The 13,509-nt window shown below is 35.3% G+C and overlaps 1 protein-coding gene across 2 annotated transcripts; it reads right to left on the bottom strand.

The window, feature by feature from the left end:
- Positions 1–237: 237 nt before the first annotated feature.
- Positions 238–3,821, bottom strand: LOC126798596 (chromatin remodeling protein EBS). Of its 2 annotated transcripts, XM_050525603.1 has the most exons (5): positions 3,480–3,821; positions 2,911–3,253; positions 2,734–2,802; positions 1,103–1,241; positions 238–772 (listed from the first exon to the last, which is right to left on the bottom strand). In XM_050525603.1, exons 1-5 carry the CDS (start codon positions 3,550–3,552, stop codon positions 746–748), a joined length of 651 nt encoding a protein of 216 aa, XP_050381560.1. In that variant the 5' UTR covers positions 3,553–3,821; the 3' UTR covers positions 238–745. The 2 variants fall into 2 exon arrangements, with proteins under 2 accessions (XP_050381560.1, XP_050381561.1); XM_050525604.1 differs by lacking the exons at positions 238–772; positions 1,103–1,241 and adding an exon at positions 1,341–2,433.
- Positions 3,822–13,509: the final 9,688 nt, after the last annotated feature.

Raw genomic sequence — 13,509 nt, 5'->3', positions numbered from 1 at the left:
CAAACAGAAGCTAAAAAAAACATGTATTTCATAGGTTTAACCAATAAGTGACTTCAAAATTTCAGTCGTGCATGCAGAAATAGTGTACAACACCAGTTGTGAATGCTGAATGCTCAATAATTGGAAGAAAAGCAGGCTGATAGAACAGAACCAGTTTGACCATTCCCTAAGATCAGCTCAATGGTAATTGATATGCTTTACAGATAAATAGAAGCAGACACCAAACCAAATGGGTTATTCACTTATTCCAGTCGCTCCTGCACAGCATCCCTGTGCCTTTGGAATCACAATCCAAACCAATTCCAAAGATGCAGCACTATCAAGGGCTGACAGAAGAACCCCCCACCCTCCCATAAGGGAAAGAATGAAACATATGCAACCAATGAATTTTTTTTTTAAAAGGAAATGAAAAACCTACAACAGTCATCATCGCATGCATACTAGAATGCCAGCAATAAAAGTATCACAACAATTACAAGGAGGTTCCCCCTTAGTGTTTGGTTTGACATGCTCTGATGTGTTCCTGATTGAATATGATTTTAATTAAATTTTATGCAAGGACAACACAGATCACTAAGTCATTGCCTAGGTCAAACACACTCATACAAACATGGATAATCTAAAAAAAGCCTCTGGATTGTGCAAGCACAGTATCTTCCCTGCACTATACATTCCACAATACACAACACTGGAGGTAATGCCAAAGAAGTTGAATACCTCCTCGCAAAGCGTCCCGATCACAAGGTCACCTCTTTCGGCGCTTTGGCTCCACCTACAAAGTTGAATACAAAATACCATCATTTGCACCAAGTTAAGAAAGGAAAGGAATAGCAGGATATTGATGTATACAACACAATATTATATCAGAAGCAACTGGAAAAACTATAAAAGAAAACTTAAAAAGTTGCACATAGTAATTAATTTCTCGGTTAAGCCTTCAAAACAATAGTTTTAAAAGCATTACTTAAACTGAAATCCAATGATTGGGTAAAGGTTACAGTAGATCCAAAAATAAGCAGATTCCCACCATGTCTCAGTGACGGAAAACTGGGGTTGCATTCAATACCCATTGATACGAAACACATGCAAACATAAATCTCACCTTGGTCTCAATAGAGGGTGACATTGGGAATGCATTCATGGATCTTTTGGCATCATCATCAGATGAACAGTCAGAACAGAGAAAGTGCTCCAACTTTTTGGCATCTTCAATGGACATACCCATACAAGAGGGATGAAACCTGCAAAAGATGTTGTCCAAGTATGTCCATTATTATCACCAATACAAAGTCCATTTTCAATACAAAGCACCCACATATACTAAAATCGTTAAGGTTCCAAGGGAAAAGCACCAACGCAAATAAAAGGTACACCGGCTGGCTTGAGGATCTTAGATGTCCGTGTTAAAAGGGAAACTCCGCATTGTGTATGTAGAGTTATTCAAATACAATCAACCAAAATATGATTCTATATGCTCAAGCATGATGGAAATCATAAAAGTAACACCATTAAGGCTCAACACAAAAAAGAAACATAACAGCTAACCCAACACACAATTGCAATTTTCGACATGCACATTTAAGAGGTTGCATTTGTGACATCACAGTACCTCATCGTGATGTGTTCAAACTTTAAATAATATCACAGGAAATTTGTTGAAGGTCAGCTTTGAAACATCTTGCTAGCTGAGGTACCATGCACCAGGGGTTTACGTTCAAAAATATTTTCTCTTTTTTTCTTTCTTATTCAACTGTGCGAACATACAACATCATTTATCCAAACATAGCTTGCAGCAGCTATTGAAAACTGAAAGTACTCTCGATATATCTCTGATATATAATACAGAACACCAATAGCTGTAACACTTTTCTGGAAGTTGATAAATACATTTTGCTCAAACTAGCAATCTAACATTCTCAACATTGATATCTCATCAATACTTCCATTTACAATTATCTACTATTGAAAATGATTAAAAAACAGTTCAAGAAAAAACAATTCAAGTTTCCGTTACAAAAACAATTCAAATTTCTGTTATGGTTGATATCTAATACCTTGCCTTATATCAAATTCTTCAACACCTATCCAGCAATTATTGAACTTCATGAAGCAAAAGAAGACATTTGGATTTGTAAAGCACAAGGATTGATATTTAACTTTGCTTTGTCAGCACACTGGAAGGGGAGAGAGGCCAGTCTGATTATTGGAAATGGCTAAAAATGGAAATCAGATGAACCCCAACTCACATTAAAATCTCAGTTTATATCCGAAACAAGAGAAATAACTTCAAGTGCTGACGGCTGCTGAATTTGAACCAAAGCATATGTTCTGAAGCAGAGACATGATAAATAAGACCTGTAGATTTGATTTGTATGAACACTCATCTTGCCATATTCCACATGCTTGATGCTTTAATAACTCCTCTAACATAATCTGAAACTCTTCAGCGGTTTGCCACCAAGCAAATGAAAATTTGACGAACATGCTAACCCATTGGGCAAAAATAGATAGCAACGGCATTTAACAATCATAACCTTCTACAAATGGAATCATACGGGCACTAGAAGTCAGGGTTCCACTTTCTATTTGGCTCAACCGCCCAGCTTCTAGAATAACATTGATATAAATAGTACCACACAATTCACTAATTAACGGACGAAAACGCAAGCAACTCTGCATTGGATTAAACAATGGCAAGTATGAAACAAGGAAAGGGTGTGCAACTAAATTTACCAGTCCTTGCATCCCTCACACTGCACCATAAGGTCGTCCGGATTGTATGGCATCTCACATTTACAATACCTACAACCAAACGCCAGATAGCACAACTTCAGATTACCGCTCATTACCAATCAAACACACAAGACACCACCTACCACCTAAAGATCCAAAAACTAACACATTACTTACACAGCCACACGATCCGGTGTGAACCCTCCAGTGGCAGCCTTATACTCAAACCTACAAAAATAGTCTTCAGCTCCCACATTCTCGAGCTTAGTGTAGTTCTTAAAGGAGTGGACTGTACACTTCCCTTCGATAGTGTGTGCACTCTGCACATCAAAATGGTCTGACAAAAACAGCTCCTTGGCTCCATGGAACTGTCTCCTTCCACCTATCGACTCCTCGGGCCGGTAATACCACCGAACCCGAACCTTCACATTGTTCCGGTGGTCGGCTTCAAGCTTCTCCACCCGTGCCACGTATGGAGGCTTATCAGTGTCCGATGGTCTCATCAACACGCAATCCCCAACTACACAAAGATTCAAAATTTCACAGACTTTTAGCTAAAAGCTTCAAACTTTGAATCTGGGTCCTACTGAAATTTGAAAAACAAGCTCAATATACAGCACAGAATTGAATTTAGGGTTTGTTGGAGTAAGATTCAGTAAACCAAGTTACATAATTTAGTGTTTAAAGAAGCTCAAAATTTGGAAAATAGAATCTCGGTTATTGAGAGAGATGAAGATTGTAGATACCCCTGACGGCTTTGTTGGTGCCCTTGATGTTGTAGGAGTCAAGGTCCTTCTTGCCAGGTTTGGTCTTGGCCATGAAAGTAAGTAGTTGAGCTTAATTAAGGGACTTGTGGGATTTCAGACAGGGAGAGATTTGATGAGAAATGAGGTGAGATTGAGGTTAAAAATAATAGAGAGGAGCTTTTAAGGGAGAGATGGGTGGATGTGAGAAAAGAGGTTCGGATGGTAAAGTGTTGGGGAGTGAAAGGAAACCCTAGACTGGAAAAGTTAGGGGGAAGGTGGAGATGAGAGCTCGGAGAAGAGGAGAGAGAGAGAGAGCGAGCGGGAGAGAGAGAGAGCGGTGTCTTTGCGGAGTTGCGAGGATGAATGGAATGGATGACACATCATTATGTTGTACCATCATCCCATTCATCTGCACTCACCATCATCCATTTTTGCGTACAACTGTACATTCATTCATGCACAGCTATATAGAAACTTAAAATTGGACCCAAAAAAATGTATATAGAAACTTAAAAAGAAGTTAAAGGATATTAAACACAAGGTCTTTTTCCGAAAGAAAATTTAAGTTTTTTGTTTCAGGAGTGGTGAGATTTCAATAGTTAACAAGTGCATCTTTGCTGACGAATGTAAACTTGGTTATGAAAACACTGTTTATGGACTACATGTTTACTTACACGGAAATTATTAAAGTGACATTTGATTCTGATCAAGATAATAAATTGTGTTTTAAAAAATAATAATTGTTACAAGTTTAATATGTCTAGCCTTCCTACACGATCTATGACTCTACGTGTGTGTGTTTTTTTCTGTTTCATGATCCCATTGTGTTATATGTTTTAATTCCTATAATTACGACACATTTGTAGAACACACTCGTGTTTATAAAGAAAAATGAATATAAGAATATACACAGAGGAATATAAGAAGTATGTTCCACAAATACACAACCTATCTATAAAAATCAAGACAAAGCTTATCACTTTCTCTCCTGGATGCACTACGGAAAATTTAGTTGAAATCAAGGAGTGAATTGTGAGCACTCCCTCATGCTTCTAATTTCCTTATATTTCTTTTATTTTTGTCTCTCTCTTGGAAGGAATAAGCGAAGTAAACAAAACCCATGGAAGAAAATCATATGCTATATTGATCCCTTCATATCTCAGTTAATCAACATAGCAACTAACAAAATTTCAATCTTAGTTATGCAAGTATTGCAACATATATAACAACTAACAAATTTTAATCATAGGCCATAGTGTGAGCGAAAAGAAAACATGAAAGCCGAAGAAATGGATTGCCTTCCTACAATTCATGTCTTTAGGAGCAACATTTGAATCTCTGATATTGATATTGTGGCTCTCTTATTTTGGTAGAGGGGCTGAGAAGTTGTTGGAGACATGAAGAAGATGGTGGAGAATTATAACTGCAGTTGGTTTGTGAAAATGTCAATCCACTAATTTTTAGAAATTCAAATTCCATGATATCTTTTTTTTTGTATTATTTTTTTACGGTTCTATCGTTCTTTTATTTAATCATGTTGTTGGAAGATTAACACTAAAAAGGACATTTGTGGTATAGAGTGAATGAGAGTTCCATAAGCACTGTTTGCTTAATTAATACCGACAATAATTGTCAACAAGTGTATCTTCAGTGATCACGTGAACGACAAATTGTTTATTATTATAAAAATGATCGCAAAATGATATATAACTTTAGTGAAACATACATCTCAACCAAGTGATTGGATAAAAACTTTCAAAGGTGAAATTATAGGAAACAAAATTATATATCCCTCTTTTTTTTCTTTTTGAAATAAAGGGCTAGTGTGGCTGTCATCAAGCCTTTATTACAAGATGGAACATAAAGTCTAAATCCATTATTACAAAAACTTGAAATAATATCAGAAGTTCCTACAAACAAATACTCAACAAAGTACCAACTAGCAAAAAGTATTACGGTAATGACGACTCTATTTACTTTATTATAACGGTGACATAATGGAAATATCAATAGATATGCAATTCGATTACACATCCTAATGTCTCATAAAACAACTTTCCTACTATGTTGCCGCCGGAGAAACCCGACGACACTTAGTTTCATCCTGCTACTAGGAGGTTGCACCCATTTGACCAATAAGCACTACCTACTTGGAGCAAATAAGGCACACAAGGTGCATATACTAGCGCAATGCCCATTTTTCCTACCTTAAAACGATATGATATTATTCGCAACATAAAGTCACATCTAAGCAAAACTAATAAAGCTTTAACTGAAATAAAATAAAGAGAATATATGGCAAGAGCCCAAACCCAGGCACAAACCCGAGCCCATGCCAAAGCCTTATTACCTGATGACATCCTAGTATAAAGGGAGCATCCTGGTATGTCTTTTCAATTGAAATTAAAAAATTTACTTTTTTGTGAGATTGAATCATGTATAAGAGCCTTAGAGCCCTCCTGGGGGGTTTGAGATTTGGAAAGTGCCATGATGAAACTTAATTTTTGATTGTTCAAAGATGACATACATATATGAATGTCTTTTGATATTTGCTGGGACTGTATGTTTATGAATGGTTTAATGGATTATGTGATTATGTGTACTAGATGTGTGATAACTCACATAAATCGCTCGTGAAAGAAATTGACATACATGTATAATTTTTTCTCCCAAAATTTTATGTGTTTGTTAAAATCTTTTGAGCAAGCATGATTGATTTTCTGACAATTTCTTTTATAACATTGAATTGGGAAAACATGAAAATACAATCACAGGTACTGAATTGGATTGAAATTTTTGGGATACATGTTGCATACAACAAACTATTTTTAAAGTTTCTTTTGTAACTATAAAGTAAACTTACTTGGAAAATTACATATATGTGTTGCAAGTAGGTACTGTATCATCCATAGATGGTTTCAACTTTGCCTATTTAAAGTAATAATATGGTTCTGAATATGACATGTTATAAATCATAAAGTACAATATGATCTTTTCTTTTTGCCTACAAGTATTGACTGATCATATTGGTGAATTAAAATGTGTTATAGTTTAGTTAAAATAAAGAATAACTTGTGCTTTGCCCACATGTAGACTGGTTATTGAATTTTAAGTATGAATGACATTGGTTTAACACTTGATGTGTTTTGTGAAAGCTTGTTTTGGTGTGGTTCTGATTTTATAATTTTCTTTATGAAAAAAATATAATTTATATATATAATTACAGTAAACTAGATACACTATAACTTAGACTTTTGTTTTTCCTTTCGTTTTCTGTTTTGCCTCTAGTCAGCATAGGCACCATTGTTCCCCTTACCGGTAGCAATTATAAGGTCTAGAATGACTTAGAACTCAACCTGGCCCAGTAGAATGTTGATTGGTGTTTTACTGATAGAGCGTTTTGTTAAAACGTCTATAATAAACCCTGTAAAACATCATCGTTAGTATAGAATAAGCAGGGATCGTTCTTTCCGGGGAATTGAAGGGAACTCTAAACTTTTAGTGTTAACAAATAATGGGGGGTTTGAGATTGATTATTAACTACTAAAATAAAACTTAAATTATTATTTACATGATCGACTTCTCTTTAACAAACTTAAACCAAATTTACCATTACACCACATAATTACAAGTTCGAACCTATCATGCATTCTAATTCAACCAATTACATACTTTTTAGACACCAATACAATTAGAGCCTTAGGGGATCATCTAATCATGCAAGATTTCAATTAACATTTAGATTGACTTAGGGCCTAATCTAAATTTGCATGCAATCGAATTCAATAACACTTAGAGTATAAATCAAATTCAATTACATTTAAGCACCAAATCTTTGTTGGAGACATGTTTCATGTATGGCGTCACCCACCATGGTTTTACATGCAAATTTCCAGAATTTTTACCACTTTTAATCAACACAAACCGAACCTACTTAGGGCATGATTCGATTTGTGTCAATATGGTTGATGAATCTAGCACTCAAACACAATCTTAGGGACTACATCCAAGCACTAAATTCATATGCACATATCTGAAAATTATCTAAAAGTATGAGAAAGATGATTAGAACACAACAATAGAAATACAAACTCATTAATTATAGGAAACCATTAATTTGGCAAAGAACCAAAAATCCAATACAACAATCTGAAAATTTCGATTCTTAATACAAAACAATAATCTCACACAAACATCATACTACAATCTTCATAGACAAAGTATTGTAAAAAATCAAAAACGAACAAACCCGTGGGGAAGAGTTGCGAAAATCACACGTTGTAGGAACTTTGGAGGTGTGTCTTCAATGGTGATTTCGGTGGAGATGGAATTTTTTATGTGGGGAGAATGGCTTGCTGTTTTGGTAAAGGATGTTTGAGGTAGTATTTTGGTAGAGGTTTGGCTCTTGAATGCAAATGAGAAGTGCCCCTATTTGAGAGGTGAAGCCATGTATATATAGAGGAAAGATGGAGGATTTGAAATTGCTTCTTTCTTCCTATAAACATGCCATGCTTTAATCCCTAAAACAGGAAAGTTTTATTCCCTAAAACATGCCATGCTTTAATCCATAAAACATGAAAAGTTTTATTCCCTAAAACATGTCATGTTTTATGCCTTTAATGATCATCTTCTATTTAATTGTTGCATGACTTGGCTCCATCTTTTTTTCTTTAATTATCTCTTTAATCCAATCTGAAAATAAGAAAATAAAATCATAAGTAAGAGATAATTAGTTTCAAAACCTAACAAGGATTCCTAGTCAAACTAGGACTCTAAACCAATTATGCGTTTTAACTCATGTAAGCACAAAAATGCATCCAATACCGCTCAAGACTCTTATTACGACTCAATGACTCAATAGTACAACAATAAGGGCTAAGCAAAGTATAAATTGAGGTAAAAACATGTTAAAAACGTCGCACAAAGTGCTCTTATCATTTACTACCCCTATTCCTGCTCAAACTGTAAAGGGTGGTGCCGCTAGGGATAAGTGGATGAGAGCCAACAAAATTTGTAAGCTGACCATCATGAGGTCCATGTCCAATACTGTGAAGGGTGGGAATCCTGATAAGGATTTAGCTAGAGACTTTCTTGCTACCATAGCTGTGAGGTTTTAAGTTAGTGAGAAGGCTGAGACAAACATGATGTTTGATGCTCTGCATGGGATGAAGTATGAGATGTCCATATATATCATGGATTATATTAAGCGGAACTCATCGTCTTAAGATACCATTAGGGGACGATCTGCTTGTTCACCTAATTTTGAAGTCACTTCATGTAGAATTTAATCAGCTATTCACAACCTATAACACCCAAAAAGATAAGTGGACTCTCAATGAGCTCATCTTTTGTAAGCTTAAGGGGCATATGAAGAGAGATTGTGGAAAATATAAGGCCTGGAAGGCAAAGAGAGGTAATAATTCATCAATAAACTATGATATTGAAGTGAATTTAGTTAACCTTTATTCCGATAGTTTGAGTTTTAATACTGGCTCACTTGTCCATATTAAAAACTCTTTACATGGGCTATATAAAACCAGTGGAAACTAAGGGAAGTGGAAACTAAGGGAAAATGAGATCATAATCCATTTGGGAGAAGGCACGAGAGTAGGAGTCGAAGCCGTAGGATTTTTTAAATTAGTTTTGAGGCCAGGAGTTTTCTTAGTTTTGGAGCAAGTGTATTATGTTCCTTCCATGTCTAGGAACTTAATTTCAGTTGCTATTTTGGTTAGAGACAATTATCAGTTTATAGTTGATTCAGTTGGAATGAAAATAAATCGTGCTTCTCATTATCTTACTACTGGAAAGTTTATTGATGATTATTGGACCTTGCCTAATACTTGACATAAGGAAATCTTGTTGATTAAGAATGATGTTGATTCTGTGAATGGGAAAAAGAGGAAAATGAATGAGAATTACGTGATTGGACATGTCTCTAAAGTAAGATTGAAGTTGTTAGTTAAGCAGGGCATTTACCCGAACTTGACTTTTCTGATTTGGTGGACTATATTGAATGTGTTAAGGGAAAATTCTTTAAGCAGCCTAAGAAATGAGCCACTAGAAGTACTGGTTTGTTACAATTGATTCACACCGACATTTGTAGACCTTTTGCACCTAAAACTATTTGTGGGAATCAATATTTTCTCACTTTTATTGATGACTATTCTAGTAACTGTTATGTGTACTTAATCTCATAAAAGAGTCAAGCCTTAAAGAAATTTAAGATCATCAAATAGAAGCAGAAATGGAATTGAATGCAATAATTAAATGTATGAGAAGTGATAGGGGTGGTGAGTATTACGGGAGGTACACAGAGGCCGGTCAACATAAGGGTCCATTTACACTTTTCTTAGAGGAAAATGAGATTGTAGCTCACTATACCAAACCTGAGTAGAATAGAGTAGCATAGAGGAGAAATATGACCTTTATGAACATGGTGAGGAGTATGATGCGCACCTCACACCTCCCACATTTTCTTTGGGGTGAAGCACTCAAAACAGCCAATTTCCCACATTATCTTTGGGGTGAAGCACTCAAAACAGCCAATTACTTGAGAACTCCATCCAAATCTGTGTCTGCGACTAAAACACCTTTTGGGTTGTGGAAGAATAGAAAGCCTGGTGTTTATCATACACATGTGTGGGGTTGTAAAGCTGAAGCTAGGTCATATTATGCAAAAGAAAACAAGTTAGATCCCAAGACTGTGTCTGCATCCTTTATTGGTTATCCTGCGCATTCCAAAGGGTTCTGATTTTATTGTCCAACACATTCACATAAAATTATAGAGACAAATAAGGCTGTGTTTTTCAATGAGATTGATTATTCTCATTTTAAGTACTTTTTCTTTGAAGAACTCACTGAAAATTCTCCTACACCTACAACAAATCAATCACAACCTCCACCTGTGATTGTAGATCCTTTTGTGACTAATGAAATTGTAGTTGCTGCACTTGAGCCTAATCCTAACCGCCTCAGCCATTACAGCAGCCATAACCACCAATTGTTAGAATAATTTCAAATTATAAAGAAGATGATAAGAGAATTGTGACTGATCACCACAATTCAAATAGCAAAAGAGTCACAATTATAGGAAACAGTTTTGGACGGTTGAGTTGATGAAGCATTGTGTTGCTTCACAAACACCAATATGTTGTTAACTATTGGCATTAATTATATGTTTTAGTTATCATAGACCGAATGGTGCTATCCTTTCTAAAGGTTGTTATCCTAAATTGAACAGGCATGCATATTCCTATATAAAGGAGTAGATATGATGCAGATAAAATATATCAAGCTTTTTTATATTCTTAGTACTCAATATTCCCTATAACCCCTGAACCTCTTGATAGTTTCAATTGAGTGTTTGGTTGTTCGTCGTAAGTGCAAGACGTCGATCAACAATAACATGATTGCTAGGCTTCATTGTATCCACAAGGCTTATTTGCATTAATCCCTTTGCACACACAAGTAGTGGGAGCAAATATAGTCTGAAAGACAGCGTTGCTACAACGTGTCTTGAAGCGATTAGTTCTATAGATTTGCCACAACCCACACACATAACCTTCCTATATGTCCAACACAAATTAGAAGGTCACTAAGAGAAAGAAAGTCCACACTTGATGCCATGTCCATTCATTTTCAGATTTATTTGAATGAAGTGGACTGTGATGTTGGAGAGATTGTTGATCCTACTACATTTAAAGAGGCTATTTATGGATATTATTCACATGATTGGGAGAAAGCCATTATTTGAGAGATAAACTCAATACATGTGAATAATGCGTTGGATTTGGTGGAGTCTTTTAAAACACAGAAAGCTATTGGATGCCAGTGGATATTCAAGACAAAGCTGAAGGTATATGGTAGTGTGGAAAGATACAAGGCCAGATTAGTCGCAAAGGGGTTTACACAAAAAGAGGGAGTGGATTTCACTGAGACTTTTTCTCTAGTTTCCACTAAGGATTTTTTAGAGTGATCATGGCTATGGTTGCTCATTATGACATGGAACTTCACTAGATGGATGTCAAGATGGCGTTCTTAAATGGGGAATTGGAAGAAGAAATATTCATAAAGCAGCCAAAAGGTTTGATAGAGTCCGTAAATGAGCAAATCGGTAAGCTACACATATCAATCTATGGGCTGAAGCAAGCATCGAAACAATGGTACTTGAAGTTTGATTCAGTCATTGGTAATTTTGGTTTTGAAGAGAAGCAGTTAGATGAATGTGTGTATATGAAATCAAAGGGTAAGAATTTTGTTTTTCTGTTTTTGTATATGGATGACATATTGTTGGCAAGTACTAGTTTGGATTTGATGAAGAAGACTTAGTCTTTCTTGTCTAAGAAATTTGACATGAAGGATTTAGGTGAAGCTAGTTATGTCTTAGGGATAGAGATCAAAAGGGACAAGTCACGTTTCTTACTTGGCTTGTCACAACAGAGCTACATCAACAAAGTTTTGAAGAGGTTTGAAATGCAGGGCTGCACGACTGGTCCAATCCCAATGTCCAAGGGCGACAAGCTAAATAAAAATCAGTGTCCAAAGAATGATTTTAAAAAAGAGCAGATGAAGAACAAGTCATATGCACAGTTCATTGGAAGCCTCATGTATGCACATGTATGTACAAGGCTTGATTTGTCTTATGTTATTGGTATATTATCAAGGTTTCAGTCCAATCCTGGGAATGAGCATTGGACAACAGGAAAGAAGATTCTCATATATCTTAAAGGCACTAAGGATCATCACCTGGTCTATAGAAGAGTGAAGGAGCTTGAAGTTGTAGGCTACACAGACTCAGATTTTGCGTCTAAGTTTCAAAGTTCAAAAAAGTCTACTAGTGGCTATGTGTTCACCATGGCTGGAGGTGTCATAGCTTGGAAAACTATAAAGCAAGATATTATAACTATTACTACACTGAAAGCTAAGTATGTTGCAATTTATGAGAGAGCTTGTGAAGGTTTATGGTTGAGGAACTTCTTGATACACACTAATGTAGTAGATAACATTACAAGGCCTTAGAAGATTTGTTTTGTGACAATTATGCAGCTGTGTATTTCAACAAGAATAACAAAAGATCGACCAATTCCAAGCACATAGATCTTAAGTACTATAGTTTTAGACATAGAGTTAAACATAAGGAGTTAGTGGTGCTGAAAATTGGCACATAGATCAATTGGCTGATCCATTCACCAAGCCTATGATTGTTGCCGTATTTGAGGATTATGCATCTAAAGGGGGTGTATTCAACTCTGATTTTAAATGATTCAGATTGATTTATCATATTCCATGGATTCTGAGAATCCACATATTATTTCAACTCCACACAGATTTAGCCAGATTTCAATGTATTGTATTTACCAGATTGTCTTGATTTGCTTGAATTTCACAAGTGCATATATGGTTTCTATATTATTATTAAATAATAAAATAGAGAACATGGAAAATTAAGAATTTGGTTTTCTTTTTTAATGAACATAATAAAATAATAATGTATGCCTTTTACAAAGTAACAAAAATAATACAACAATGAAATCCAATCAAATCTGTTCATCATGAATGTCATCATATTAGCACAATGTCAATAATACATCAGATATATAACTTCATACTACATTAATTCCAATCAAATTTGTTCATCATGAATGTCATCTCATCAGTCTAAACTACAACTACATCTTTACAGAGGCAATGCATATATATGGAGTTTCCTCTCTTTGACCATGTACTGCTGGACGAAGTGATGCACTGTCACATGAAAACATAATTACCTTACAATCAGTAAAAAAGATGACATTCTCAACTAAATATACCTTATATATATATACTGATAGTTGGATCACCATCAATCATTCAACTCATCAAAGACATCATAGTTTATATACCTGAGTGGGAGTCTTTATTTCCATTTTTTTAGACCTTTTTGTTTATTGTTCATGATTTTGTGGATTGTTTACATTATATTTCCAGATTTGAACTTTATTTTGCAACTTGTGGATTTTCTGGTTAATAATAAAATCCAATGATTGTTGCA

The sequence above is a fragment of the Argentina anserina genome, chromosome 6 (genome assembly GCF_933775445.1).
Source record: "Argentina anserina chromosome 6, drPotAnse1.1, whole genome shotgun sequence".
NCBI lineage: Eukaryota > Viridiplantae > Streptophyta > Magnoliopsida > Rosales > Rosaceae > Argentina > Argentina anserina.
Note: the sequence above shows the minus strand (reverse complement) of the source record. Positions and strands in the feature narration are given on the sequence as shown.

Excerpts from the sequence above, each read along its gene's own strand:
- LOC126798596 (XM_050525603.1), bottom strand. The coding sequence starts at position 3,552 with ATGGCCAAGACCAAACCTGGCAAGAAGGACCTTGACTCCTACAACATC. Across the intron at positions 3,254-3,479 it reads CACCAACAAAGCCGTCAGGG|TTGGGGATTGCGTGTTGATG; the intron begins GTATCTACAATC and ends ATCTTTGTGTAG. Across the intron at positions 1,242-2,733 it reads TGTGAGGGATGCAAGGACTG|GTTTCATCCCTCTTGTATGG; the intron begins GTAAATTTAGTT and ends CATCTTTTGCAG.